At 37.3% G+C, this 27,687-nt stretch overlaps 1 protein-coding gene across 1 annotated transcript in view; it reads left to right on the top strand.

Moving 5' to 3' along the window:
* Positions 1-10,729, top strand: part of LOC122813305 (integrin subunit beta 3 binding protein) — a 517,597-nt gene extending 506,868 nt beyond the window's left edge. Inside the window, exons 7-8 of the mRNA XM_044085555.1 lie at positions 5,290-5,352; positions 9,847-10,729. Of these exons, the coding sequence (XP_043941490.1) occupies positions 5,290-5,352; positions 9,847-9,911 (128 nt within the window). The 3' untranslated portion in view covers positions 9,912-10,729. The remainder of the gene's footprint in view (positions 1-5,289; positions 5,353-9,846) is intronic.
* The last annotated feature ends 16,958 nt before the right edge of the window (positions 10,730-27,687 follow it).

Raw genomic sequence — 27,687 nt, 5'->3', positions numbered from 1 at the left:
CTCTTTTTCTTATTCCCTGCTTACATTAAACATCATTATTCCTATTGTCTCCTGTACTGTGTACTTTACTGTTATTACTGTTATTAATTAATTGCGGTCTTCCCACAACATTTTGTTTATATTCATGTTACTAGTTGTTAACTTTGCTTGTCTACTGTCATTTTGTATTTGTCCAGGCTTAGGCTGAAATAGGTCCATTTGGATCAGTGCTGTACCCTAGTTACCAAACTGAATGAATAAACAAATTAAGAGGTCCAGCACTAGAAGGTCATACCCATCTAAATATGGCAGATTTTTCCAGTAGTGTGAAAACAAAGTAGTAGATCTGGCGCCTGTTTCAGTACTATACATTCTGCAGCATCTTAGTATGTTGTATAACACTGGTTTGGTCTGCTCTTGTCTGCCATATTGTTTGCCTGTGTGCCCGACTGTAGAAATTTAATTTGTCTCAGGCCTTCATGAGATTCTGTGACTCCTGCTTGGGATTTGAATCTAGTCCGTGAAAAACTTGTCTTCCTTCTTTGATATTATGAATACCTTTCTTAGAAATCACTTTATTTAGTTGTAGCCACCTCATCCAGAATGATTTCTGAACTGCTTTTCATTAAAGCATAAAGAGTACATACAGTCTGTATGAAGTTTATACAGAGGCAGGGTACCATTAAAAACAAATCCTGTATCTAAAGCAGGAGTAAACAGTCTTTTTGATTCAGGGTCTGGTGGGGCCACATTACCATGATCAACAAGTGTACAAACCAGTTACGTGGTGAGTGCAGAAGAAAAACTGAAAGACAAGTGCAGACTGAACAGCTGAAGATCACAGTAGGAAGACAACTTGAACATTATCACTACATGAATATTTTAATTCCTGTTTCAATGTAGACAGAGAAACTGAATATCATTGTGAGCAAAATACCATGAATAACTATGTCACAGTTGCAGGGAAAACATCACATTTTCTACCTTCAAGCAATGCCCCTCCATCAAATCAACTGGGCATGCACAGCATTTATAACACACACGCACACACAAAAATGCATATTCAAGCTCAGTATAACTCACAGAAATGAAAATGAATGTACATAGTAAAACTAGATTTGCAAATAAAATACACACAAATGGGAGAAACTAAAATAATTCTCTCTCAAATAACATGCAGAATAGATAAGCATATGCACAGTTTACTTATCAACTTATTCATATCAATCAATGAAGTTTGTACAGATGTAAGGCTGGTCATCATAGAATGGTGTCCTAGGCAATGAGCTACCCACCACCTCCTCCATTTTCCCATTTCCAGTGCTCTCCCCATATCCTGGCCTCGCTGTGCCATGTAGCTTATTTTTTGTTTCCCTTTTGTTTTCATACCTTGTCTTAATCTTCAGCTTTTACCTCTGTCATTTCAATACAGTCTGACTGGCCAAGTCTACACTGTAATAGATGTGGAGAAAATAACTGAATAAAGATGGGGTCTGAGGGTGTCTTTATTTATTTATTTATACATATATATTTCAAGGAGGAAGTAAGTTGTATTCATGGATTATTGCTCAATGCCAGGATGATGAGCAAACAACATTAACTAAAACGCTGTTCTTACATACTTAGGAAGTTACTAGACTAACGGGTTTTGCAATAGCATTCATTTTTTGAATGATATGAAATGAAACTTAAATGTCTAACATTATTTAGTAACTTCAACCCTCAATAATCTACCAGAAAACAACAACTTTACTAGTAACATGACAAAAGAATGAGTCAACATCGGAAACGTTTGGCACTATTAGGGAGAGTTAAGCAGTACTTCTTACAACTGTCAACATCTTTGTAGAAGAATAACAATAAAAAAAAATCGTAGAAATATATTCTCAAAATCAGTGACAGAATGAAAATATTGCTCTTACATATGCTTTTACATACTCAGAAAATTAACAGAATTACAGGCTTTGCATGTGAATACATTTTTGTGAATGATATAAAGTCTGAAAGTAAAACATCTGCCTTTATTACTGACTGAAATCCTCAACAGTTTTCCAGGAAGCCACAAGTCCCACTACCAAAAATATGAGGCAAAATCAGGGACAGTTGAGAGAGGAGTCAAATGCATATACACACACACCAAAATCAGTAGGAGAGTCAAAGTATTGCTCTTGCATACATAGAAAATTGTTGAGTAGCATGTTTTGCATTGGAATGATTTTTTTCTGAATGATATGAAGTCTGAAACTATAATGCCTACCATTATTTATTGACTGAAATCCTCAGTAGTTTTCAAGGAAACTAGGAATTCAACTGTGAATGGACAAAAAGTATATTGGGCAAAATCAGGGGTAGTTGACAACACACACATGCCTATGAGCATACTGTAGGTGCACAGGTACACGTGCATACATAACATAGTTACTGAAAATAAAGAAATCTATAAGCTCCAAATAATGTCAACACTAGAATTAGAAGACCTGCAGGGTATAACTTGTGCCATAGCTTCCTTAACATGCATGCGCACATACTGATGTTTGACTACCTAGGAAGTCCTGAATTCATATGTAAAGTGACAGGGACAGCTACCATGCACTTAACACATTTAATTAATAATTGTAATGTTGTACTTGGGCCGATTCTGTGTTACGGGTGGGTATGCTGAGGGCCAGATACATTGCTTCAGTGGGACAGATTGTGACTCCTGGACCACCTGTTGGACACCCCCACATCGAAAGTGATTTTTGAAGTTGCTCTGAACCAGTCTGTACAATTCCTGATTTTTCTTTCCTAAACAAGAGAATAAGGAGAAGTGAATCTAAGATGCTGTGGATGCGCACAACAGAAAAGTATTCTCACCATCTGTCAGTTATATAAGGAAAGTGGGGTCAGACTGTTGCCAAACAGACTCCGACTAAATAGCTGGCTGTCTGCATTGTTTTACTGTGAAAAATCCAACAAAACTAACTGAGGGGATGTCTAACAAGTCAACAGATACCACTGCAGTCTTTTGTAAAATGTATCGGCCCAGAGTATTTGAGGGCATCATTGTAATTTGTCTCTTGCTGTTTTGTTAACTTATTGTGTCACGTGTTTAATCATTTGTCTATGTTATCAGCATCTCAGTGTGTTGGGTAAGGTTGTGTCATGGGCAGTGCAGATACCAAGGTGATAAACTTTAAATGGAAAATATAAGCTGTGTTTTCTGGTAAGTTTTCAAATTTGTCCAAGTTTGCATGATCTGGAAGGTATTACATATACATACTGGGAGTGGGGCTAAAACCCCCCCACAAAAATTATTGTTTATTATTATTGTGCTGTTATGTAAATGTCCACATGTTAAGATGCCATTGTGGGGAAAGATGTTTCATTCAATACGTTTTCCATGTGAAGTAAGGGAAAGGTGATGTTTCGTTATAGCCAATATCAGTGAAGCTGTTTCTTGGACATCCATTCACATTACTTCCAAACATCACAAGGTAATGTCTGATCCAGAGGAAGAGCAGGATTTTTGTTTCGTCTGTCATGTAACGCATTCTGTTTGACCATCCACTCATTACTGGGAGCTGACTGGGAGCTGACAGTATACAATTTGGTTCATCCCATTCTTACAATGAATTGCAGCAGCAGCAGCAATCCTTAGGATGCACAAAGTACACTTGTGTGAATATATATCCACCATAATAAAAGATGTTTTACTAGTAGGATTACTGCTGCTGGACAGGCTTTCCCTTTCCCCTTGTATTATACATATAATAGGGACCTTGGTGTTTGTATATATCTGGCTGTGTACTAGGTACTGACTTTGGGGACTTTATTTATTTTAGTATTTTGCATAATGTTGACCTTCAGTGTGTGGTATTTTTCTTATCGTCCTCTGGGTCCTTACAGTTTTGTTAAATTTTCACTGCTTGAAAAACAATGTGAAAAAGCAGCAAGAAAAGCTAGCAAGATAGTGGATTGCATAGAAAGAGCTGTTACAGAAAGAAACATATTACCCCTCACTAAAGGTATTAGTTAACAGCCAGTATGTTTCTTTGCTTAGTAATATTAGGTCACAGTACTTCTGAAGAAAGGATTCCTGAGCTGCAAGCCATCTAATGCAAATGACCCTCTTTGAATTTCTCACAGTTCATCTTTTTATATATAAATCCTAAAATTATACGAAAAGTAGTGTATGAAGTTATCATAATTTCAGTTCATCTGTCTTCTGTTTAATGAGTAGACTATAGTAAACCAATATAAGCACAGCTTCACTTACTACAGGTACTCTGATTTTTAAACTTTTTAGAAGACTTCAGGAAAATTGCAAAGCTTTTTCCACTGAATGATTAGAATGCAAAATGCTACCTCACTATCTTTGCAAACATTTGGTCTGCTGTTCCATCTGTTTTTGCAACAGATAGCTCCCTGATCAGATGAGAGGACTGTTCCATAAGAAGTCTAGCATGTGTAATTTTTGTAGCCTTGAGCTTACTTCAGTGGCTTGTGCCTGCTTGTAGCCTCATGACTTGTGGTTAAGGTACTTTGTACTCATGAAACCTTAGAGGTGTGGGTGTATGTGTGTGTGTCTATATATATTTTTTTACACATGAAATGAGAACATCAGTTTTCCTTTTGTTTTGGCAGTACTGCATTATAAGACTGTTCCCATATTTAGGATGTTGCTCCTGGGATGTCTTTCCACCAACTGACAATTACTTCATTAGTATAGTCTGTTCTGTAAGGAGCCCTCAAGCACATTTAAATCACAATGTGTACCACAGAAAACTTTGCAGGAATGGGCTCAGGCAAACTTCTCTGACATTATCTCCCTAGTTAGTTAGGTGCAAACAGCCAATTATTCCTTTGTTGCCTCTGGTAAACTGGACTGTCTTAACATCTGACCATTGCAACTGCCTGTTTTTCTGTCGGTCATTTGGTGTTACTGCCATGGTAAGTAACGAGCATGTTGGTATGGGTCCACATTATTTTGGACTACAGTTTGTACTGGAATAAAAGGTTGCCACTTGAGACTTGCGCCCTTTACTTTGGATTTAGTATTTTTGGTTTGAATGTTTTTTGGTGATGAGGGCTTCCCCCTTCCTCAGTAGTGTGCACTAACTGCTGATAGCATTGTGGCCTCTGGTGATAAAAAATTAATAAATAAAAAATAAAACTTCCACAGAATTTGTATTACCTGATGGCTGAAATTCTGTTGGAATGACCTGCAGACAGGGATTGTCTCAAAAAATCTACTAGTTAAATTAACATATAAAATTGTTCTTCTGGCAATCTTAACTTAAACATTATTTATTAATTTATTTTCACTAGTGTTGGTGGCAGAGGTTCAGAAAAAACGTCGACAGAAGAACATAACACCTTATATTAATCATGGTAAAACAACATTTTTATTACTATGTGATTAGTGTTATCATAGTTTCTAATAACGTGTGGTAGATATAATAGAATTAATCTCTTCAGTTTCAGTAAAAATAAAAACAAAAATTAAAATTTTCAGGTTTAACACAATACATTTTTTTTTTCTTGTATTATAGCAGTTTACTTTTGGGTGGTCTTATGGTCTTAAAAGTGAAACTATGTTGTTTGTGTTGCATTGGCTTATTATAGATTAATACAGATGTATGAACATGAAGAGGTTAGAGCAGATAATGGAAAAAGTCTGGTATTCTCAATATACCAAGGTGTTTTTTTTTTAAACTTGCATACCTATACTATGTATTTCTCAACATGTCACTTGTACTCTAATGTGCCCTGACACTACATTTGGAAACATGCTTGAGTTCTGATATCCATTCTGTGACAGCATTTCAAGAACATAAACAGAGCACGCACAAATGCAGAATAGCCGATTTCCTGCCTTAAAATATTTGATAGGATTCAACATTATTGAACTTTACCTTTCTAATTAGTAAAATAAATTCCTTTTTCTTATGAGAAAGGCCATGGGCAATTCAGGATACAGAAAGAACACAACTTTTCCATGTAAGCAAAATCTTGAATAGCTAAGTCCTAACTATAACCATTCCAAGTTTCAAAATTTTGTAACAGAAAAGATTAAAAAAACTTTTACATTTGTTAGTTTTTGTAATACTGTAACATGTCAGTTGTATGTATTTTACATATCTGATAAGTGTTTTGCTATGTAGTAAATTTCCTTTTGATCTGTATCTGATATGCCCTCTTCTGCAAGTTTGGCTTGTACAGTAGCATACAAATATATTCAGATTAAGAAATAATACAATTTATTTCATTAAGCAGCTGATTCCCACTATTGTTTCCTATTTTTATGTTGCAGATTTTTGAATAATCACAGCTACATTTTTTCTTATGTCATAAAAGAAAATAATTTGTAGAAAACTTTTATGCAGGAGTTTAATCCTTGTTATAGTCAAACTATGACCTTCATACTCTATTTAATTATAGCATACTGCTAAATATAAATCCATAAACCCCAATTCAGAAAGGATTGTTTTATCTGGGCACTACAACCACATATCTGTATTTAAAATGAGTAAAAGACAGCAATGAAAGTGGTGTGGCATACATACTAAACTGCTCTGAATCTTAATAAATTACTTGACCATCCAAATACAACTGCAAATAAAAAGCTGCAAAAATAGTTTTAAAATTGTGATTATTGAAAAAAAAAAGTTCGGGAAAACCTACTTTAAATGTCTGAAGAACTTAAAACTAATTAGATATTTGAAGCTACTGTTAGGACTTGCAGTACATTAGGATTCATATGTGTACGCATGATTGTCTCAGCACATATACTCACACACTCATCACATACTGCACCAGGCTTTAAATCATATGATTTTTTTTTGGAGGGGGGGTGGAGGTTGTGGGGTAACGTGATTGTCACATAGAGCTCATAAAACAAGCTACTTGCAAGCTGCTGTATTGCAGTTTTCCTATTTCCTGCTGCTTCAGTTTTGTTTCACCCTTCATAATTGTAATTGTAGTTGCTCCAAAACATTTTCCAATTTTTTAACCCTTTAAAATGTGTAAGTGCAGATGTTCACGTCTCTAATTGAACAGTTTATTGTTTTTCTTGACTGCAAGCTATGTTTTCCTGGAGGAGAAGAATACTGTTGGGAAGAAGTTTCAGTAACATAATGTATGGTATATTTTTTTCTTCCATTTTATCCTTGTACTTTTCTTCTCAATATTGGTAGCACATTAACTTTTTGAGTAATTACATAACATTTTTCTTGCTATACTGTCCTAGTTATTGCTGTCAGTCTTCATAAACATTGCATGGCTAACTCTCTTTTCATTTTAGCCATTTTCCATCTTTTTTCTGCCGAGGTGCCATATGACTACAGAGATACTAAGCAACATGTCTCAAAGATGGAGTCTTTGGCCTTATCCATTTGGAATAAAAATGTACTTGCCTTATATTACAATGTCCACATAAATAGTATTGGCAGCAGATGTCTAATTCCATATAGTTGTGCTATGGACATTTAAGACTTTATTGAAATTCTGTAAGCAGGGGTTACCTGTACATTCCCTGCATTCCCCATTAAATATAATAAAATGAATACTTGCAACCCTAGCTTTGGGTTGCTAGCACTGTAGTAAGACACAATATTTCACATTTGTGTATTATGGTGCATTTTATGAAGTTTGTTTGAAGACCATTCACCAGTAAAAATTAAAGTTTATCTTCTACATTTATTACTAAATAAATATGGCTTGTCTATGCTTATGTGAAAATTCATAAGAGTATTCTGTGTCCAGTGCTGCCTTATTACAGAGTTACAGGAAGTTGTTTAACATAGATTACTTTTCCCCTTAAATAATTTCAATTTGTTACACTCTAGATTTAAAACCTATGACTAGCTGTGGTTAATACAAATCTAGCATCACATTATTAGCACATGGCTGGGCATGAAATTAATTTATTTTGTATAAACAGTATCTACTTAAAACAAGTTAACGCCAGGCCATTTTTCAGTCAATGAGCAGCATTGTCAAGCACTTGGAACATAATTTCTTCAGATTTCATGCCAGGAAAAAAGAACTATTGTTTGCTTCTGTTGAGAATTTACAGTAAACAAAATGTTTTTGATAGGATATAAGTAAACAGTGCACTATTTGTCAAACTGTGAAATGAATGCTCTGTGTGCTTCAGTCTATAAAATATGTTGCTTGTTTTCCTGGTAAGCTTGTGAGATGCAGATTGTCTACAGCTAAGAAACAGTTGTGTTGTGCCTATTACAGTCAGTTATATAACTATCCAGTGGTGGATATTTGCTCAGTAAAGTCGTAACCCTTTTCCCTAACTCATTAACTGCCCCCAGATTTACAAAGTGAAGCTGTACTTTTCAGTACCATTTAAAGTATATTCTGATCATGCCTATTTTATTCCATATATATTTAAAGGTCTGCCTAACTGTGTTGATATGTTGATGGACTTAAAAAAAAAAAAAAAAACAAAATCCACATAACTTTTTATTACTAAGTGTGGGTTGCACAGTGGTGGTCATTGGAAAATATTGGATATCTTGTATTCTGACACATTGATTTCAGCTGATAAAACTGATATTCAGCTTCATGCTTTCATTTTGGAAATATAGGTACTGTAAACTGGTTGCATATTGCAGTGAGGATACATAATAAATCATACTAACATACAATTCTTAAAGTATATTAAGTATCACAATGACTTATGCAGATCTGTTAACGTGCAGAGAAAACTGCAGATATTAGTGTGATGTAGCACATGTATACTGATACATTTACAAGTATAAATTACTTGCTGTCAGAAGCATTACAGATATCTAGGTGGTTCTGTATGTGCTGATGACAACAAAATTGAAAAGAAAGACTGTAATAATTCTGACTGGTTTTCTCTGTACAAGATATTGATTATTTGTGTGTGGTGAGAGATTTGGAAAATTCAATTAAAGGAGTTGTGCAAAGGTTTCATAAATTTTCCTTCTGTAGCATGTACACAGACAGTGTTACATGTTAAATCAATGCCGTGCTTCACAATATATTTTCTTTGAAACATAAAAATAAATAGCATTTAAACAGTTCTGCTTACTACAGAAACAAATTTTATTTTCTCTCAAGCATTTAGCTGTGTGCTACCTCTGAGTCATACACATTTGCCAGCTATGACAGATTTTTATAGGCGTTTTCTCTAGAGAAATGTCTGATGTTATATGAATTTGTTAAATGAGTGAGTGTTGAAAAGGAGATGTCAGCAATATAAAAATTGATCAGATGAAGGAAAAACTATAAGTGAAGAGATTTGTATGTTAGCTGTAATAGGTTTTGCAAAATAAAAATAAGGCAGTAACGAATAGACTTTGAATGTTACTGTACCACGAGCAGAGGCAAAACTATTATGGCTTGCTGACAAATACATTGGCTTTCTGTAAATTAATAACTTTTTCCTGCACTGTTATAAATTAGGCAAATCTGTTAAGTTTCATGTTAAAGAATCTCCACAGACTGTACAACAAACTGTAATCTTGTATGCTTATTTATAGCAATTGCTATGAATTTCATCTTAAAAATGTAATATGAATGCCCAACAAATAGATGCAGTGTGTGTGAAATACTAACTCCATAACCAAAAGTTACCCTTCTGGTTAACATAGAGTGGTTCTGTTAAATGCAGTCAGTCATTGAAGTACAATTACATCTACTTTCCTTTAGGTTTCGAAGTTTTGAGTATGAACTCTGTGTGATTGTGTATGTCACTAAACTTTTGAAGTATTATGCTAGCTATGTAATTTAAAGAAAACTGATATATATATATATATATATATATATATATATATATATATACACACACACATGAACCTTTTTTCATGTCAAAATCTGACTTCTCTCAACAATTTCTTTCAGAACACGTTCAGCAAATGAGTACTTATGATCTACTAATCTCTACTCTTAACCCTGGGAAACCCTGAAGATTTTATTTTGTGTATTATCATCATCATTATTATTATTTTAATTTCGTAAAGGCATTAAAAGTTTGCAAACTCTGTGTGATAAGAAAATATTCTTGGTACAAATATGCTGAAAATTGTGTTGTGAATTTGCTGCTCCTTGTTTTATTAAGTTGTCATGTCTGTGTGGATCATTGTTATCTGTTGTATATAGTATCATTTGAGTACTGATAATTATGTACATCAATTTTATGTATGGATTGCAAAAAAATTGCTGCATTTAGTATATTTAAACAGAAATATCTTAAATTCTTTAATGAAACAGAAAATTGTATGCATACTTACAAAGTGGCATCTCTTTCTGGTTGTACTTGCTTTGCTATAATTCATCATGTGCATATTACCAGCAGGTAACTTAAAATGTATTCATCTTTGATGTGCAGTTTTGCTACTGTCTAATCATATTCTCTGCAAGGGAGACTGAAATGTCTGTAAAGCAATCTCTGTACTGAATTCCAGTATAAGACAGTTCACAGCACTGGGCAGGTGCACATCAAGATACAATTTCTTGCATCTAATTTAAACGTTAGTGTAACATTAAGCTGCACATATTCAATTGAGAAGCATTCTGATTGTCCTCAGGGTCAAAATTAACTGTATAATCTTTAATTTTTAACTATATGCTGAAGGCCTTTTTCAAAAGGTAACTTTTTACTTGTAGCTTTTACTACTGAACGTCTTTGTGTTGCATTTACATTATGAATAATTTGTTTGGCAAGTAATTTAATTATTGAGTTTATCAAATTTATATTTTCCAATAAAAGTTGTACTTAAACACATTTTGTGATAAGCTATGTGTTTTATTTAATAATTAGTATATCATTTAGCTCTGAATAACCTCTTAGTACACCAGGCTTTAGCACTACGTAACAGCTGGACGTTGTAAGAACCATTTCCCAGTTCTCCGTTAGGTGGATCATATGACTTTCAGTTTATCTCCCTTGGAGGCCATCTGAAGGACAAAGTCCAAAGATCCATAAACAAAAATAATGTTTTTATACTGTGGGAAAAACTTGGCCCTGGACATTTGATGAACGTGACAGAGGGCTGGCTTATGAAATTTGAAACTGTTGCCATTTCTTTCAAGCATTATTAAGCTGCTTGACACCCCTGACCCTGCCATCCTTGCATGATTAAAAGGGAACTTTCCTTGCTCTGCCATGATTGGCATTGTTTCACTCTATGAGTTGTGTTTTGTCATTTGGACAGAATGCTATGCATGTCATTTTCCAGAGTGACACAGGACACTAAAATCTGTATTCTGTGTATTGCTTTCTGAATTCCAAAGCTTGGTATTTGGGTCTTAAACAGAGTGCACATAGGCTGATGCACCCATTCTTTCTAGACTTAGAGAATGTCACCACAAGTGTACATTTAGCTCTTACTTTTAACAGTCTTTCACAAACATATCTATTACTCTTCTTAAATATTTAATAGAATCTGAATGTTATAGACCGTAAGGATCATGCATTCTTTATTAGGACAGGGAGTTTTGAGTTCTTTTAGAACTACAAATGGAAAGAAACTACCCCCTGCATTTAGTACACTGTTTATGAGCTGTATGCTTGTATGTTGTTTTTACAATATCCAGTGAAGAATGAAATATGAACTGATAGTCATATCCTTTCAAAGGGAAATTAATGTAGTATTCATTATGCATACACAGACTAAATCTCATGTTTAAAGATCATTCTAGGATATAGTGTACACTTTTCTTAAGCAAGATGATTCAGGGCTTCTATTAGACTGAATGCTACATGAGATAAGCATCCACATTCAGTCTTTGGCAGTTAAGATAAAGTGATTACAGGTGTGTGTTTCTCCACTTTCACTCAATGTTTTCCTTTGATGTTTGTTTCTCTCACATATCATGTAGGCCTCAAAAAGTAGGATAAAGACCAACTGACACCATCCTGACAGCTTTGCCAAAGAACATATTTAGGCAGGTCAACTTGTATTTCATGTAAACAACATCTTTCCTGTCCTCATCTGAGGAACAGCTTTCCCTTCCTCATTATGTTTCATCAGGGTCATACAAGGAAAACGACAGCAGCAAGAATGGCATTCCCAACAAATTCAACTACTATTTGATCATTCTGTTTGCATTACAACAAATGTATGGATTACGACACCAGGAATATGTGACAACAGGCTGTGATGCCACAACAGGGAATTATATGCAGGTAAGCTGCTAACATAGGAATATTGAGTTTTGAATGAAAGAGTGTGTTTATTTAGATTACAATGCAGCAAACATTACAAGTTGACCTATATGTGTGTATATGGAAGGCAAGCTAAAGTGAACTTGGTTATTATTTTAACAGAACTTTTATTGTGGTATCCAGATTTTAAGATAGTAAAGATGAGCATGAAGAAAGTAGTTTTAATGTAATAATCAAAGTGGTCCACTCTTGCAAGTGTGTGGTATCTGTCTATATAGCCTGCACTTAAGTTAAATTACAAGCTTGAGTGCTTGAAGGTTGATAATTGTGGAGGGAAGACAAGGGAATGAGATATGATCATTAGCCTATTGAGCTGTTCTGGAGATGAGCTGTGGGCCTGAGCGGCAGTGATGGTCTGAGTCCACTATACCTCCTCATTGCAAACACTGTGATAATATTTAGATTGATACATGAGTAAAGAGTTAGCAAAGAAGTAAGAAAATGTTAAAGAATTAGACATGGAGTGGGCCAGTTTGTTAAACTTGGATAAATTGTCTTAGATGGTAGCAGAGTTACACAAGCAGTTACAACTCAGATGGCTTTTTTTCCCCTCTGGATTATACTTGAGGCTGTGCTGGAGTTTGTTCCAAAGTTTTCCTATAGTAGCAACATGTCTAGAATCACATTTATTTTTGGCTTTAGGTATGGCAGTACATTTTGTCTATAGAGTTCATGTGGGGAGTTACTTTTAAGTGATCGTATCAGACAAATAAGGAGTCCTGGACAAGTATCCAAGCTTATGAGCAAAGCATATTTTATTATAATTAACTGGCATCTAAAATTTCAACAATTGCAGGCTACTCAAACATGAGCAATGATGAGTCCTGCTATGGTAGCCTGATACTAATCTTGCTATTTTATTTACTTGCTTGAGCTTGTGTTCCAGAGAGGCAAAACCCTAATGAGAATCTATGCAGAATGCAAAACTGATGGTAGTATGTGTTTGTGCTTTAGACAAGTTGGCAGTATGAGTGAGGAATGCATTGACTTTATAGACTACCAGGATTTTGCCATTGTGTGTCTGTTAGAAAAACAGTGAAGTAGCAGTGGTGGATGAATTTTCCTAAAAGCTCGTTTGCTGTTTCTGCTTTACTTTTCCCGGGATTAATTTGTGATACACTGAGGTGGTTTCCTGTCTGAGAAAATGCAAGATATATGCACATCCTTCCTAATACATTCCTTAGCTACCTTTGATTATGGACCAATTCAGAATGCTTATTAGGCACAGTGGATTATACTTGCTTTTGCATTACTATAAACCCATTGCTGGAGATGTAGCAGTCTTGTAAGCAGCTTTAATATGTTGTATAAGAATCCTCCCCTTAAAACCCAGATGTCTAGAAGGCATTCACTGAAGACTTGTGCACAACAAGCATGGTCATAAACAACTATGCATTTATGATGTACTGCCCCACAGGTGTCCTGAAAAAGTTTTTTTTTTTTTTTAATTGAATTTTTACTGATTGTAAATTAAAACAAAAAACAAAACTTACTCTAATTTCTGTCTCCTCCTGTTTTACGATTGTCCCCACAGCTATTTATTAAAATGAATGTAAATGAGGACTCTGAAGAGTCTGAAATACTGACTCAGGGCTGGGCATGTATAATCATTTTGCTGTCATAATAAGGCATAGCGCATTATATTTTATCTCCACTGGGGATATATGACTTTAACTCGGAATACAGAGTTTAGCACTGGTCTTGCAAAGTGGTCCTCATTGCCCCGTTCTGGCCTTGTCAGGTGTGGTTCCCCTTCCTCTGGTCTCATGTTCTAACTCCAACTGGGATTGTGTATCCTTGCCCGGATCTCATCTCTCATCCCTGGGGCATCTGTTCGCCAGACCTGGACAGCCTCAAGCTGACTATTTGGTTGATCCAGTTCCCCTGATTGCTAGGACTCCCAGTCTGTCATCTTCAGTAAAGACTATTCTGGTGGCATCCCACAAAGCTTCCACTACGAAGGTTTATCGCAGCAAATGGAAACGCTTCTCATAGGAACCTAGATCCCTTTACAGCCCCGGTTCCTGCAGTGCTGAAGTTTTGTCCAATATTTTCCAACAAGGGGCTAAGTTCTTCCACTATAAAAGTGCAACTGGCGGCCATCTCTAATTTTCATGTCGGCCAAGATATGAATGCTCTGGCCTCTCTGAGACTGTGTAAAGCTCATCTGAAAGGTACCTTTCTTTTTCTCCCTCCAGTTAAGGACTCAGCCCCTCCTTGGGACCTTACCCTAGTTCTGCAGGCATTAGTTGTTCCCCCCTTCGAACCAGCAGCATCAGTAGATTTGAAATTCTTCTCCTGGAAGACAGCTTTCCTAGTGGCCATTACTTCGGTTAGGAGAGTTTCTGAGATTCAAGCTTTGTCTGCCGTTCCCCCTAACTTGATCTTTCTTAAAGACAGGGTCTCGCTCTGCACAAACCCTTCCTTGTTACTGAATCAAATATTAATCAGACTGTTAACCTGCTTGTTTTCTTTCCAAATTTTCAGAACAAGGGTGAATATAAACTACATTTGCTAGATGTTCATAGACAGCTTTGTTTCTATTTACATAGAACTAAACCCTTTCTTATGTCTGACCAGCAATTTGTGTCCTTTTCTAGACCCTTTTTGGGCAAAGCCATATCCAAGGTCTCCTTAGCTAGATGGATTACACAATGTATACTGCAAGTCTATAAGGACAAAGGTCTGTCCCCGCCTGGTCCTGTTAAAGCTCATTCTACCAGATCTATGGTAACTTTTCCTGCTTTTTGGTCTAGGGTTTCACTGGATGATATCTGTGCAGCAGCGACCTGGGCAAGGTCACATACATTTATTTCTCATTATAAGTTGGATTTGATCTCTAGATGGAGAGCATCCTTTGGCTCTGTGGTGCTCAGGGATATCCTTCCATGAGGGCCTCCCAGGAGTTTTTGGTAGCTGGGAACTCTGTCCCACAGGTTGCAGATAAATGAAGTTAACTACTTCAGATAAAGAAGGTATGTACTCATCATAACGTTCCATCCGAGTAGTTATACTTCATTTTCTGCAACCGTCCCGCCCTCCTTCCCCCGAACCTGTTCTAGGTTTCCGATGTTATTGAGTTGCTGATAGCTTGGATAGTGGCAAACTCGATCTGAGGGAAAGTAGGAGATGTGAGGGATTATGGATAAGGGGAGGAGCTTGGAGCAGATGCTTGGAAAAAGTTGTTGGCCCGGATCCGATATGGATCCGAATACCCACAGGTTGCAGAAAATGAAATATAACTACTCAGATGGAACGTTATGGAGAGTACATAACTTCTTTTTTTTCTAAAGCTAAACAGGTTTTATGTGTTAGAATTTCATTGTATTTATTGTTTAATACTTTTTTCTTTTTCGTCTCCAGATGATTTTGATTTTTTTCAGCTTTTACTAACAAAAGTTGATTGTAGATCTAATCATTCAGAATCACATTCTCTGATTTTTTTTTTATACCAAGTTAGGGTTTTACCATGTATATAAGCTTTTAATGAGTCCCATATAATTATTTTATTCATCTCTATGGTGTAATTAATATCTAAGAAGAATTGTAATTCAGATAACCAGGGTTTGAAAGCTATATATGCTGGAATTCTGGAGGTAAGATTAATGGTTTGTACCCATTTTGAAGTTTTAGTATCAATGAATTTTGGTCTGAAAAGGGGCAGGGAGTGATTGAGAAATTAATGATTTTAGAGTGTAAGTCATGGGTAGCAAATATATTATCTGTTCTAGCTTGGGTATCAAATCTGTGATCTTGATGGGAAAACAGCAAAGATTTATCTTCTTTAAATATGAAAGTATCTACAAGATGAAATGATTCTACCCACCTGTTTAAAGCTTTTGATACAGCGGATGTACGCAGTGGTCTTTTATTTGTAGTTTCAGAAATGTCAAATATACAGTTAAAATGTCCTAATATTAATTTGTCTTTATAATTATTGGAAATGAAATCCAAGTGTTTTTTTTTAACAATTCTTGATCCAATGCCTGGGAGCCAGCATAGATTGGTTAGGGTCCATATTCTGTTGTTATATTTAACTATTACTGATGCCATAAGGCCTTATTTATCTTCATACTTATAAATGATTTCTGGGTTAATCACATTTGTCTTTGTCTTATAAGTGGATTTCACCATTATCATATATTTCTTAGGATTCCATTTGTAATTGTCATTTGTTGTGAATTGAGTTTCTTGAAGGAAGACAATTTGTGCTTTGTTCAGTTTTAAATATTTCAGTAGATTTGATCTCTTGGTAGGATTGTTTAAGCCATTGGTATTTAAAGATAAAGTTAAATCCATCTTAAGTTATTTAGACTATGTATTTTTTTTGTTTTATTGTGACTATTAAATATTTTCCTCTGATAACTATAAAGTATATGTTTGAGCTTTTAAAGGAAATTATCAGTTGTATACTTTGAGTGTTTACCTGTAAAGTAATGTTTTGGTCAGGCATATTAAAAATGTGTTTGTGAAATAAATTTAAATTAATAAATGTTAGCAAAACTAAGATCTGCACGGAATGAAAATCATTCCTAATCAGATGGATAAACCTAAGTCCATCAGATTATCAATCATACCTTGACAATCCAGAACGTCTGAGCTCCATAAAATGAATTATCATATGGAGAATGTTTGTAATAGGAATAAGCAATATTTATATTATTTTGAACATAGTACTGTTGTTGATTAGACAGAATTCTAATGCAATATAAATGTCTACTTATTGTATAAGCAATTAATATTTACATGAAAGATGACAAGCAATTCAATCATAGTAAAGTAGGATGTATCATATATAAAACCTCCGTAAAAGATTATAGCACACAGTTATTTAACATATTCACCCTTATTGATGAAATCTTTCAAAACTCATTACTTAATATTAATAGATGGTAGTAATATTTATACCTAATGTTTATAATGCAATGTATTTTACTGGATATATCAGAAGTTATATTTTATTGTTTGCCAGCATTTAAGTAATCACTTTGTTTGTTGCTAACTTACTTAAAGCATCAAGTTTGTTTTATGTAAACATTGATGAAAGTCAGTGCATTTTAATTATCCGTGCTTCCCTCTTCCCCTCCATTTCCCACACACAAGGATTTTCATATCTGTCATTTCGTATTATAAAATGAGTGAAATTATAGGATAAAAACAACAAATTCACTTATTGTGATTAATGATTACAAGTTCCCTTTCCATATTCATAAATTGCCATTTTATGGCATATACTGAACGTTTTTAGATTTACGTAGCAGCATTCTATTTTGTATAATCAGCAAAGGTTAAACTGAGTGATTATTGTCAATTTAAAACTATTTGTTCAGAATGTGATTGTTACATTCTGTGACATTCCTAGTTCAGGGTTCTGTTTTTTCCCTTGAACAACTTTGTCAGTTTGATGTGTATAAAACATTAGTTACCTTGGTAGTAGCTTAAGTATTATGTATGGTCAGGATGTGTTACAAAACCACAAGTTAAAGCAATTATATGACATGTTATGCACATTTACATATATGAGAAAATCATCATGCTTCCCCTTGATGTTCAATATAGTGTATGTCATTTATGACTAGTTAAAACAGTAGTGTTATTATACTCAAGCCCATGTTATTAAACTGAGTGGCTATTGTCAATTTAATACTATTCATTCAGAATATGATTGTTACATTCTGTGACATTTGAAGTTCAGGCTTCTATTGTTTTTCTTGAACAACTTTGTCAGTTTGATGCCATGTATAAAACATTAGTTACCTTGGTAACCTCAAGTATTATATATGGTCAAGATGGGTTACAAAAACTACAATTCAAGTTAAATTAATTACTTTTTATGTATATTTACTTATATAAGAAAATCATCATGCCTCCCCTTGATGTTCAATGTAGTGTATGTCATTTATGACAAGTTAAGACAGTAGTGTTATTATACACAAGCCCATGTTATTAAATCCTGTCTTTAATATCTAAATTCAGCAGACTGCTTTATCTTATATGACAATTATATATTTTATGTCTAGATTTACTAAAATCATGCATTACATAACTATTGTGTGTGTTTTTTTTTTTTTTTGGCTGTTGCTTCGTTATTTGAGAGACCATAAGCTGTAATGTTTATTCTTATTAGCTCCTTCCAAGCATGTTTATACAGTCCATAGACTTTAAATTATGAGACCCTTCTAGTTTCTTATTTGGTATAAGTATATTTCCATCCTTACGTGCGCACACATCAGTACTTCAAGCATGGGCTGTAATGCCCATCCAGTTTTGCCAGAATACCATTCACTAATTCATGTGGTGTGTTTCCAGGCTGTTCTTAAAATAGCCGAACGAATATTTGTCCTGTTCCATTTTACCAGCCCATTCCTTGCAGTGGCCACTCTGCCAGCGAACCACTCAACACACCCCCCATTCCCACAGATATTTCCACAAATGAAATCCGATGACTCTCCAGCACTTCCCGGTGACCCCAAGCACCCCTAGAGTCAGCTATCCCCATATGCCAAACAATCTATGAACCTATTTCCAAGCAAGCTCACCTCCCAGACCATTGCAAAGGGTACTGCACAAGACCAATTGCTTGTAGTCTTTCACAATAACTCAGACTTCCACTCTTAAGTCCTTAATGTGTTTGGACCAAAATCCATTTTAAATATAAAATTGCACTTTTTTTTTTATCAAGAATCAACTTAATGAGCTAAACAAAGTGTTGGGAGACCATCAATATGTGTACATGTGGTTTAAAACAGCCCTTTTATTATATATATATGTATGTATATATATATATATATATATATATATATATATATATATATATATATATATATATATATATATATATATATATATATTTTTTTTTTTTTAAACCAAAAACATCATTGCAGTGAATTATCTTGGAGGCTCCTCAGTGCCGTTAATGATTATCATCACTCTGTCTCCATTACCATAGCAACCTGGGAGTGTCTGTTTCTGTTAGTGTGTCTGAGTACTGCATACCAGAGTCTCACGATGCACCTGAAGCAAAGCTTCACTTCACTGCAACTTCAAGCCTAAATTCCCTCCCTTTCAGCGAGGTAGCAGCCAGGAAAAGAACAGAGAGCAAACAGATCAGAAAAAAAAAAAACCTCCCAACAAGCTGCGACAACACACTCCTCCAGCCCTCCCACCTCTCACTCATTCGACATATAAACAAACCTTTCTCTGCTAAAATATCCCAAGTCACAATTCTATCCACCCCCTTCCCCTGGATCCAGGCTAAAACCCCAAATGTCTCTTCCTAATTCACAAGCATCAGTAAACCTTGATCACAAGCCACAACCCACAGCTTCCCGGAGTCGAAAACAGCAACATATAAGAGCTGCATCCACATACACCATGTCAGGCTTAATCAAACAGCACTCAAAGATATACCTGCCATAACTGATATTAACTATGTTTAGACAGAAAAATAATGACATGGGCAGCCACGGTGGTGCAGCGGTTAGCATTGTCGTCTCACAGCAAGAGGTTCCCTGGTTCAATCCTTGGCTGGGGTGCCTTCTGTGCGGAGTCTGTATATCCTCCCTGTGGTCACGTGAGTTTCCTCCGGGTGCTCCGGTTTCCTCCCATATACCAAAGACATGCTGTAGGTGGATTGGACGCTCTAAATTTGCCCTAGGTGTGAGTGCATGTGTGTGCCTTCTGTGGAAGGTTGGGCACCGGGCTGGCAACTCGACACCGTAAACCTCCACCGCTAATCATGAGCAGACAGATGATCCGCTATGGCGACCCCTAACTGCGAAAAGCCGAAAGAAGAAGACAGAATAATAATACCATTTGTGCTAGCTGCCAGACATGGCTGCATCCACTCACACATATCGGGATTGATCAAACAGCACTCGAAGCTATGATACCTGCCATAATTGATATTAACTATGTTTAGACAGAATAATGACATTTGTACTAGGAGCTTGCTACTACTATTTAACCAGGATATACATGACATTTCTAAATCATACTTTAACCGAAGAAGGCATTAGTCTCCATGGCAGCATTTTTTTTTTCAAAACACTCTGCTGTTACTGCTATTATATATGATGTTAATTTGTTACATTTGAGTCTGAACTCTGATGAATGGTACCTTGTTGAATTAGTTAATTAATTACTTAAATTATTGTAAGTAATGAAAAATGAACAAGATAAGTATTCAGTGAGTTCAAGTAGGGGAATAGAAACTTCTATGTTTGTATTATATGTTGCTTTTTTTGGCTTATATATAATGTAAATAGTAACCCATCTTGACCTAGGGCGGCCACGGTGGTGCAGCGGTTAGCATTGCCGCCTCACAGCAAGATGTTCTCCGGTTAGATTCTCGGCTGGAGTGCCTTCTGTGCGGAGTCTGCATGTCCTCCCTGTGGTTGTGTGGGTTTCCTCCAGGTGCTCCAGTTTCCTCCTACATCCCAAAGACACGCAGTAGGTGGATTGAACACTCTAAATTGGCTCTAGGTGTGAGTGTGTACGTGTGTGTGCCTTCTGTGGAAGGTTGGGCTCCGGGCTGGCAACTCGACACTGTAAAACTCCACTGCCAATCATGAGCGAACAGATGATCCGCTGTGGCGACCCCTAACCGGGAAAAGCCGAAAGAAGAAGAACCCATCTTTACCTACCTTTTGTTTGTGAAGAATTATTGGACTCGAACATTCTGAATAAATCATTACTCTCTCTCAGTTGTTTAAAAAACCCTTCTTTTTTTTTTTTTAATAAAAAACAATGACAAGTGATGTACCATATCAGTTGATAGAGATGTAGTTGTAAGATTTTTTTTGGGACAGCTATCTTGGAATCAGTTTGTTTTTTCTTTTCTTTCTTTCTAGCATCAGTCCAAGGGTTTGTTTATTTTATTCTTTTAAGAGTAGGGGCCATCCATTCCATTTCTTCTGGGATCGACACTATGTTGTTGTTTTTGATGAATATAGCAGCTTCTTCTAACTCATTAAAGGTTCTCATCTCATTGGCAAAAAGTATTTTTATCTTGGCTGGAAAGCCCAGCTGTGCTTTAATGTTGTTTTGTTTCAACAGTTTTATTATTGGTCAGACTTTTTTCCCTTTGTTCTAGTATTCTGGAAGAATAATTATTGTCAAACCTGATCAGGCTTTGATTGTATTTTAAGGATGATTTTCTCCAAGCAGATTTTAATATTAGTTCCTTGTCCAGAATGAAATAAATTTTATAACTATGGCTCTAGGTGGAGTATTTGTTGAAAGTTCCTCTTTCAAGTCTAAAAATTCAGGAATCCAGGTTAAGAATGCAATAATGTCTTCACCTTCACAGTGTTTTCAGGCAGACCAAAGATCCTTATGTTTTCTCTCCTTTCCCTGTTTTCTAAGTCATCTATTTTGTTAAGCAGCCATGTATTCTGTTTAAGCAGAAATTCTTTTTGTAATTCTTCTTCGAGTCTCCCTTCAATGTCATTTAGAGAAGTCTCTATAGTTGTTATTTTTGAATGGTGTTGCTGTAATAGTTCCTAAGAGTATCAGTCTGTTTTTGAGAATTTAATTTGAGGTTTTCTAAGTCATTTTTTAAGCCATCCATCTTTAAAGATAGTTCCTGTAAGGTAGATGTCATCAATTCAAGTTCTTTTTTTCAAAGCAGCATCTGGGTAAGATTTTCTTGAGTTGTTCATATTCAGTGACTTAATATATCCCCAAGTTACTTGACAGGAAAAGTTCTGTATATCGCCACCAAAATTGATATTTATGTAGTTTAATAGTTTATCTTTAGATTTCTGATGTTTTAAACTTGAAAATAATAAAGTTTTCCCATATTATTATACTAGTTTATAGAGCTCTCAAAATTCACTGCTCTCAGCTGGCCATCTAGGCTCGCCCCCTCCCCAAGTTTGTGTATTCTTGAAGGTAATGTTTGTAGAAGTTAAATGGGTGGAGCCTTGCCTACAGTGATAATGGGTGTTGCCTCCTGCAAAAACACTCTGATACATATAGTATTGGTTAGAAGCAGTTGTAGGCTAGTATGGTTGATCCATTGAGCACAGGAAAATGGATATACAGTATATTTTCTATTTCCAGATTTCTAAGTTTATATGTATAAACTAGACTAACTGTCACCAGGGCCTTTATTAGCCAAGCCATGCAATCCAAGCCAGTTGTGTCCCTATATATCATGGGTGTTTTATCAGGGGTAGATTAGGACATTTCTAGTGCTTATGTGGGGTGTATGTTAGTTTGAGCATTAGTGTCCACCTGTGTCTATCAGAGATGTGGGGGCCAGACTCGGGGTGAATTTCTGATTTCCCATCCACTGGCCAAGGTTACTGTTAAATAGGGTTAGGGATGGACACTGCTTCACATGGATGGGGAGCCTGCTGCAGAGCATGGGGATCCCCTGAGATATACATCTGTCTCACCAACATGTCATATTTATCTCACAAGCAAAATGTAAATCCTTGGATGTAGTGGTTCTGCTAATCTTCATTTTGCGGATGAGCAAAAGATCCATCAGAGCTGGATCCTAGGATGTCTTGTATGCTAGGCATAGATCGCCTCTCTGTATTCTGTAGGAGACAAGAGTATAGAGATGGGGCTTTAAGCCTTAAGGCAGTTCATATAGGATAATGCATTTTTATACCTTGGAATCTCCTGATAAGGAACTGTTGTGGGCATTCCACCTGTTGCATGTGTCTGGTCAGATACATGCTGAATGGAGCGTTATTCAATGATGGGTCTGATAAGGGCTGAATAAAGTGACACTATGACTTCTGTGGACCTGGATTCCATGTCCTTTCTAATTAGTTGAGTGACCTAGAATGATTTTCTTACTACCTTGGCCACATGTTGGTCAAAGGCCAGATTAGTGTCTGCACATGTTCCCACATCCCTGACTACTTTACAGATGTTCTTCATGTTTCACTGTTGCAGTCATTACATTTGGGTTATCTGCTTGCAGGTAGCCCTCAGTCGGCCTGATTGACAAAGTCTTGGGTCCTGTGTCGGTTGCTTTCCCTTCTTCCATGACATCAGGTCATCAGGGGTATAAAACATGCAGCTGACGCTATTACATCAGTCTTTCTTGCCGTGCAGTGCCCGAAGCAGAAGCAGTTCACAAGTACCGGTTGGCAGACTCCTGAAATTTTCGTTTTCGAGTTTCAGAACTGAAGTCTTCAACTGAAGCTAAGTACCCCATTGGGGAAACTTTTTCTTGCTCCTTACCGATGTCAGTAAATGTTTATAATTGCATTACTTGTGGAAAACAAATACCTCATAAAGATTTTCATTCATTCTGTATTCCTTGCCTAGGCCCTGACTACGACGTACCTTCCTGACAGTTTTGTGCTTTATTCTATCCGCACACTATCCATCAGTATATTTTCACCTCTAAATATTTCGGTTCTTGGTTTAATTATCCAGAAATGTCATCGGTTAGCCATCCGACTACTGGGATTCTGAAAAAAACGCAAAGATAGACAGAGACAGGCCGCCAAGGTCCAAAACTGCTGACGACGCTTTTCCTAAGCCAGTCGCCAGTTTGTCGGTACTCGTTGAGGAGCTTTTGCAGCCACTGATACCCACTACTTCTGATTCTCAGGCCTCTACTGAGACCCATTTGGAGTCTGGTATGCCGCAAGATGCTTCAACTATGGAACCTGTGGATGTCTCTATCTTGGATGGGTCCGGAGCCACTGTGCAGGCACTGGCTTCTGAGGGTGTATTCAGGCCTACGGACTTGCATATTAAACCAATGCCGCCTCCTTCATTTAGGCCTAAATCTCAAACCATGCCTATAAAAACAATGCCCAGGCCACATGCTCAGGCCTCTATGCCTAAAAAACAAATGATAAGAATGGCTGAAGATCTAATAACTCTAATCAGGGGTAGCCACCTCCCCCCCCCCCCCTTCTAAGAGGCTTAGGACTGAAGTTGTTTATGAATCTTCTGACCAGGATTCTGTTTTTTTCTGATTCTTCTGATGATCTGGATTTGCCCTTATCTACTTATGAGGATTCTGATGCAGAAGACTCTATCCCCTCTGCTTCCCCTGCAGAGGATTTTTCTTTTGGTGAAACCTTACATACTCTAAGGGAGCATTTCCACTGGGAAAGCCAGGATTTTTCTGATTCAAAAAAGAGGCTCAGGGATTTCTTACTCCTGCCTCAGCATAGGCCTTTAACTATCCCTCCTGTACTAGACATTGTTGATACATTTTCGGAATCTAGTTTGGCCCCTGATTCCTTGCCTCCTGCTCCCAGAAAACATGACAGATACTACAGGGTCCCTGAGTCACACAAGCTCCTTTTTAAAAATCATATTGCGGATCCAGAGACTATTTCTCAGTGGTCCAAGGGCATTAAGGCTTCTACTGCTAAAAATCCTACCCCTTCTGATAAAGACTCCAGGGTGCTGGATAGATGAGGTAAGAAGGTTTACACTTCTGCAACCTTGGCCATTAGGGCTTTAAACTGCCAGTTTCATATGTTAAAGTATCAGCAACATGTTATTGGATTGCTTAAACAGAAAATGATGTTGATTCCTGATTGTGTGGAAAATAAAGAATTACAGGATTTAATGCATTTTGCTGAACAGGTTGGAAAACATACTTTGCAATGTGGTTTTGATTCATTAGAGGCCTTTTGCAGGGCTACTGTTACTGGGTCTGTGCTCAGAAGGCATGCTTGGCTTAAGGAGCAATCTTTACCTGATCATGTTAAAGCTAAACTGTTGGATGCTCCCTTAAATCAGGACCGCGTGTTTGGCAACAAGGCTGAGAAAGTTCTTAAAAAGATGGACGATAAAGCTAAATCTATGCAAACTGTTAAAGATTTCTTACAAGTTCAACCTCCTAGATTTAGTAGGCACTAGCCCTCTAAAAATTGGTCGTTTCCAGCCCCTTCCAGGTCTTCTGAAGCCAAACCCAGACACAGCAGGAGCCCCAAGTTTCAGTCCCAGGGGACACACAGGACTAAGCAGTGGGGGGGCTCCACTTCCAAATCTGGGAGTAATAAGACTCCCCCTATGGTAAACTGTCTCAATGACTTCCTTTTAAAATTTCCAAGCACTTATCAACTGACTACCCCTTTGGGGGGAAAGATTGCTCTTCATGCTAAGAAGTGGGAGTTCATTACCCAGGACAAATGAGTTTTAAATATAGTGTCCCAGGGATACAGACTTCACTTCCACATGTTGCCAACACCAAACGGATGGCAGAAACTATGCCCAAATCAATGGGCATAGGCCCAAAACAAGTACTTTCTCTCTTAAGCATGGGGACTATTCAACTGGTACCAGAAGAGGAAAAGGGACAAGGTTTCTACTCGAGACTTTTCCTGGTACCCAGAAAAGACGATTCATGGCATCCTATCCTGGACCTGTTTACTCTAAACACCTTTTTGGAGATTCCAAAATTCAAGATGCTGACTCTTCAGTAGTTACTTCCTATGCTAGGCAAAGACACCTGGTTGGCAACACTAGATTTTAAAGAAGCATACCTGCACATCCCAATCGGGGAAACTTGCAGAAGATACCTTTGCTTCAAAGTAGGCTACACACACTATCAGTTATCTGCACTGCCCTTTGGCTTATCTACTGCGCCCAGGGTATTCACAAAGTGCCTAGCTCCAGTTACTGCATTTTGCAGGCAAAGAAATATTCAAATATACCCATACCTGGACGATTGTCTAATTCAGGCAGAAAGCCAGGACATACTTTTAAATCATCTGGCCATTGTACAAAAGGTTCTAACCTGTCTGGGGTACACCATAAATGAAAAGAAATCTCACCTGGTACCCTGTCAACAAATTATATTCCTGGGAGCAAGCTTGAATACAACTTTCCAGATGGCTTCCCTCACGCCAGAGAAACAAATTCTTTTGACAACCTACTTCAAACTAGTGGCCACAAAAACCCTGCTTCCTGCAAGACAAATATTGCAAGCCTTGGGGTTCATGGCCTCCTGCATTGGTCTAATTCCATCTGCAAGACTGCATATGAGGAAACTACAGTGGTATCTAAAACGCCTATGTTGTCAACATTCCCAGGATGTAGAAGCAATGTTTCCTATCATACCTTGCCTATGCCTAGAGTTCCTTTGGTTGGCAGAGGCCTGCCACCAAAACAAGAGACTGCCTTTCACATCACCCACTGCTGCTCAAACCCTAACAGACGCATCAGACTATGCATGGGGGGCTCACCTGGCAGGGAAGTGCATTCAGGGCAAATGGAACCCAAGTTAAATGCACCTGCATATCAATCAAAAAGAAATGTTAGCTGTACAGAATGCTCTGACAGCCTTCAAGGACCACATTCTTCCAGGACAACTAATGGTAAAGCCGGACAATACCACTGTTATCTGGTACATAAGCAGGGGGGGTACACATTCTTACCCCCTCTGCAAACTAGCCATGGCATTGTGGAACACTGCCTTGAGCTACCAAGTGCACCTACAAGCTCATTTCCTGCCAAGAAAATTAAATACACTGGCAGACGGACTAAGCAGAAACCTCATGGACCCACACAAGTGTTAACTGGAACCAAGGATTTTCAACATGTTGACAAGCAAATGGGGAAGCCCAGATATAGACCTGTTTGCCTCTCCCCAGAACTACCAATTGGACAAATTTTGCACAAGGACTCCCCACAAACAAGCCTGAAAAGTGGATGCTCTGTCCTTCAGCTGGAAAAACCTATCCATCTATGCCTTCCTCCCTCTGCCTCTGCTCTCCAAAGTACTACTAAAAATCAAACAGGACAAACCAAGGATGATTTTGATTGCTCCAGACTGGCCACGCCAACACTGGTAACCCCTCCTGTGCAGTGTGACACAGTTATCCCCATGGCACCTGCCTCAGACTCCTTTCCTGTTGTCCCAGCAGGAGAACCAGGTTCTGCACCCTCGGCTTCTAACACTGAACCTTGCAGCCTGGCTAATTACCTAATCTCTCCTTTGCCATCCCTCAGTAAACCTGTGATGGATATCATTTTAGAGGCAAGGAGGCCTAGTAATAGAAAATCTTATGCTGAAAAATGGAAAAGATTCTGTGCCTGGAACAAGTCTCAAGGGATGAGCACAGCAGCGCCCAATTTACCTCAGATTTTACAATACTTAACTGAGATGCTTCACAAGGGCCTGTTTTCTTCCTCCATTAAAATGCACGCCTCAGCCATTTCAGCTCATTATAACACAGAACCTCTCCTTTTCTCTCATCCACTGCTCAAGCAGTTCCTCAGAGGGGCCAAAAATTTTAGACCACACAGGAGAGCTCCAACCCCTGCCTGGGACCCTAACTGTTTTAGAGAAACTCACTCTACCTCCTTTCAAGCCAGCTGCTACTGCGGACTTAAAATTTCTTTCTTGGAAAACAGCTTTCCTTTTAGCAATCCAGCTAGAAGGGTATCTGAATTACAGGCCCTTATGGCAGTAGAGCCTTTCATCATCTTTCATGCGGACAGGGTGTCCCTCAGAACCAATCCATCCTTCATGCCCAAGGTGGTATCTAGTGTGGCTCTTAATCAGTCCATTCATTTGC

This window comes from Protopterus annectens, chromosome 10.part0, assembly GCF_019279795.1.
Source record: "Protopterus annectens isolate FY-2018-M chromosome 10.part0, PAN1.0, whole genome shotgun sequence".
Taxonomy (NCBI): domain Eukaryota; kingdom Metazoa; phylum Chordata; order Ceratodontiformes; family Protopteridae; genus Protopterus; species Protopterus annectens.
This window is presented reverse-complemented; position numbering and strand designations above follow the sequence as displayed.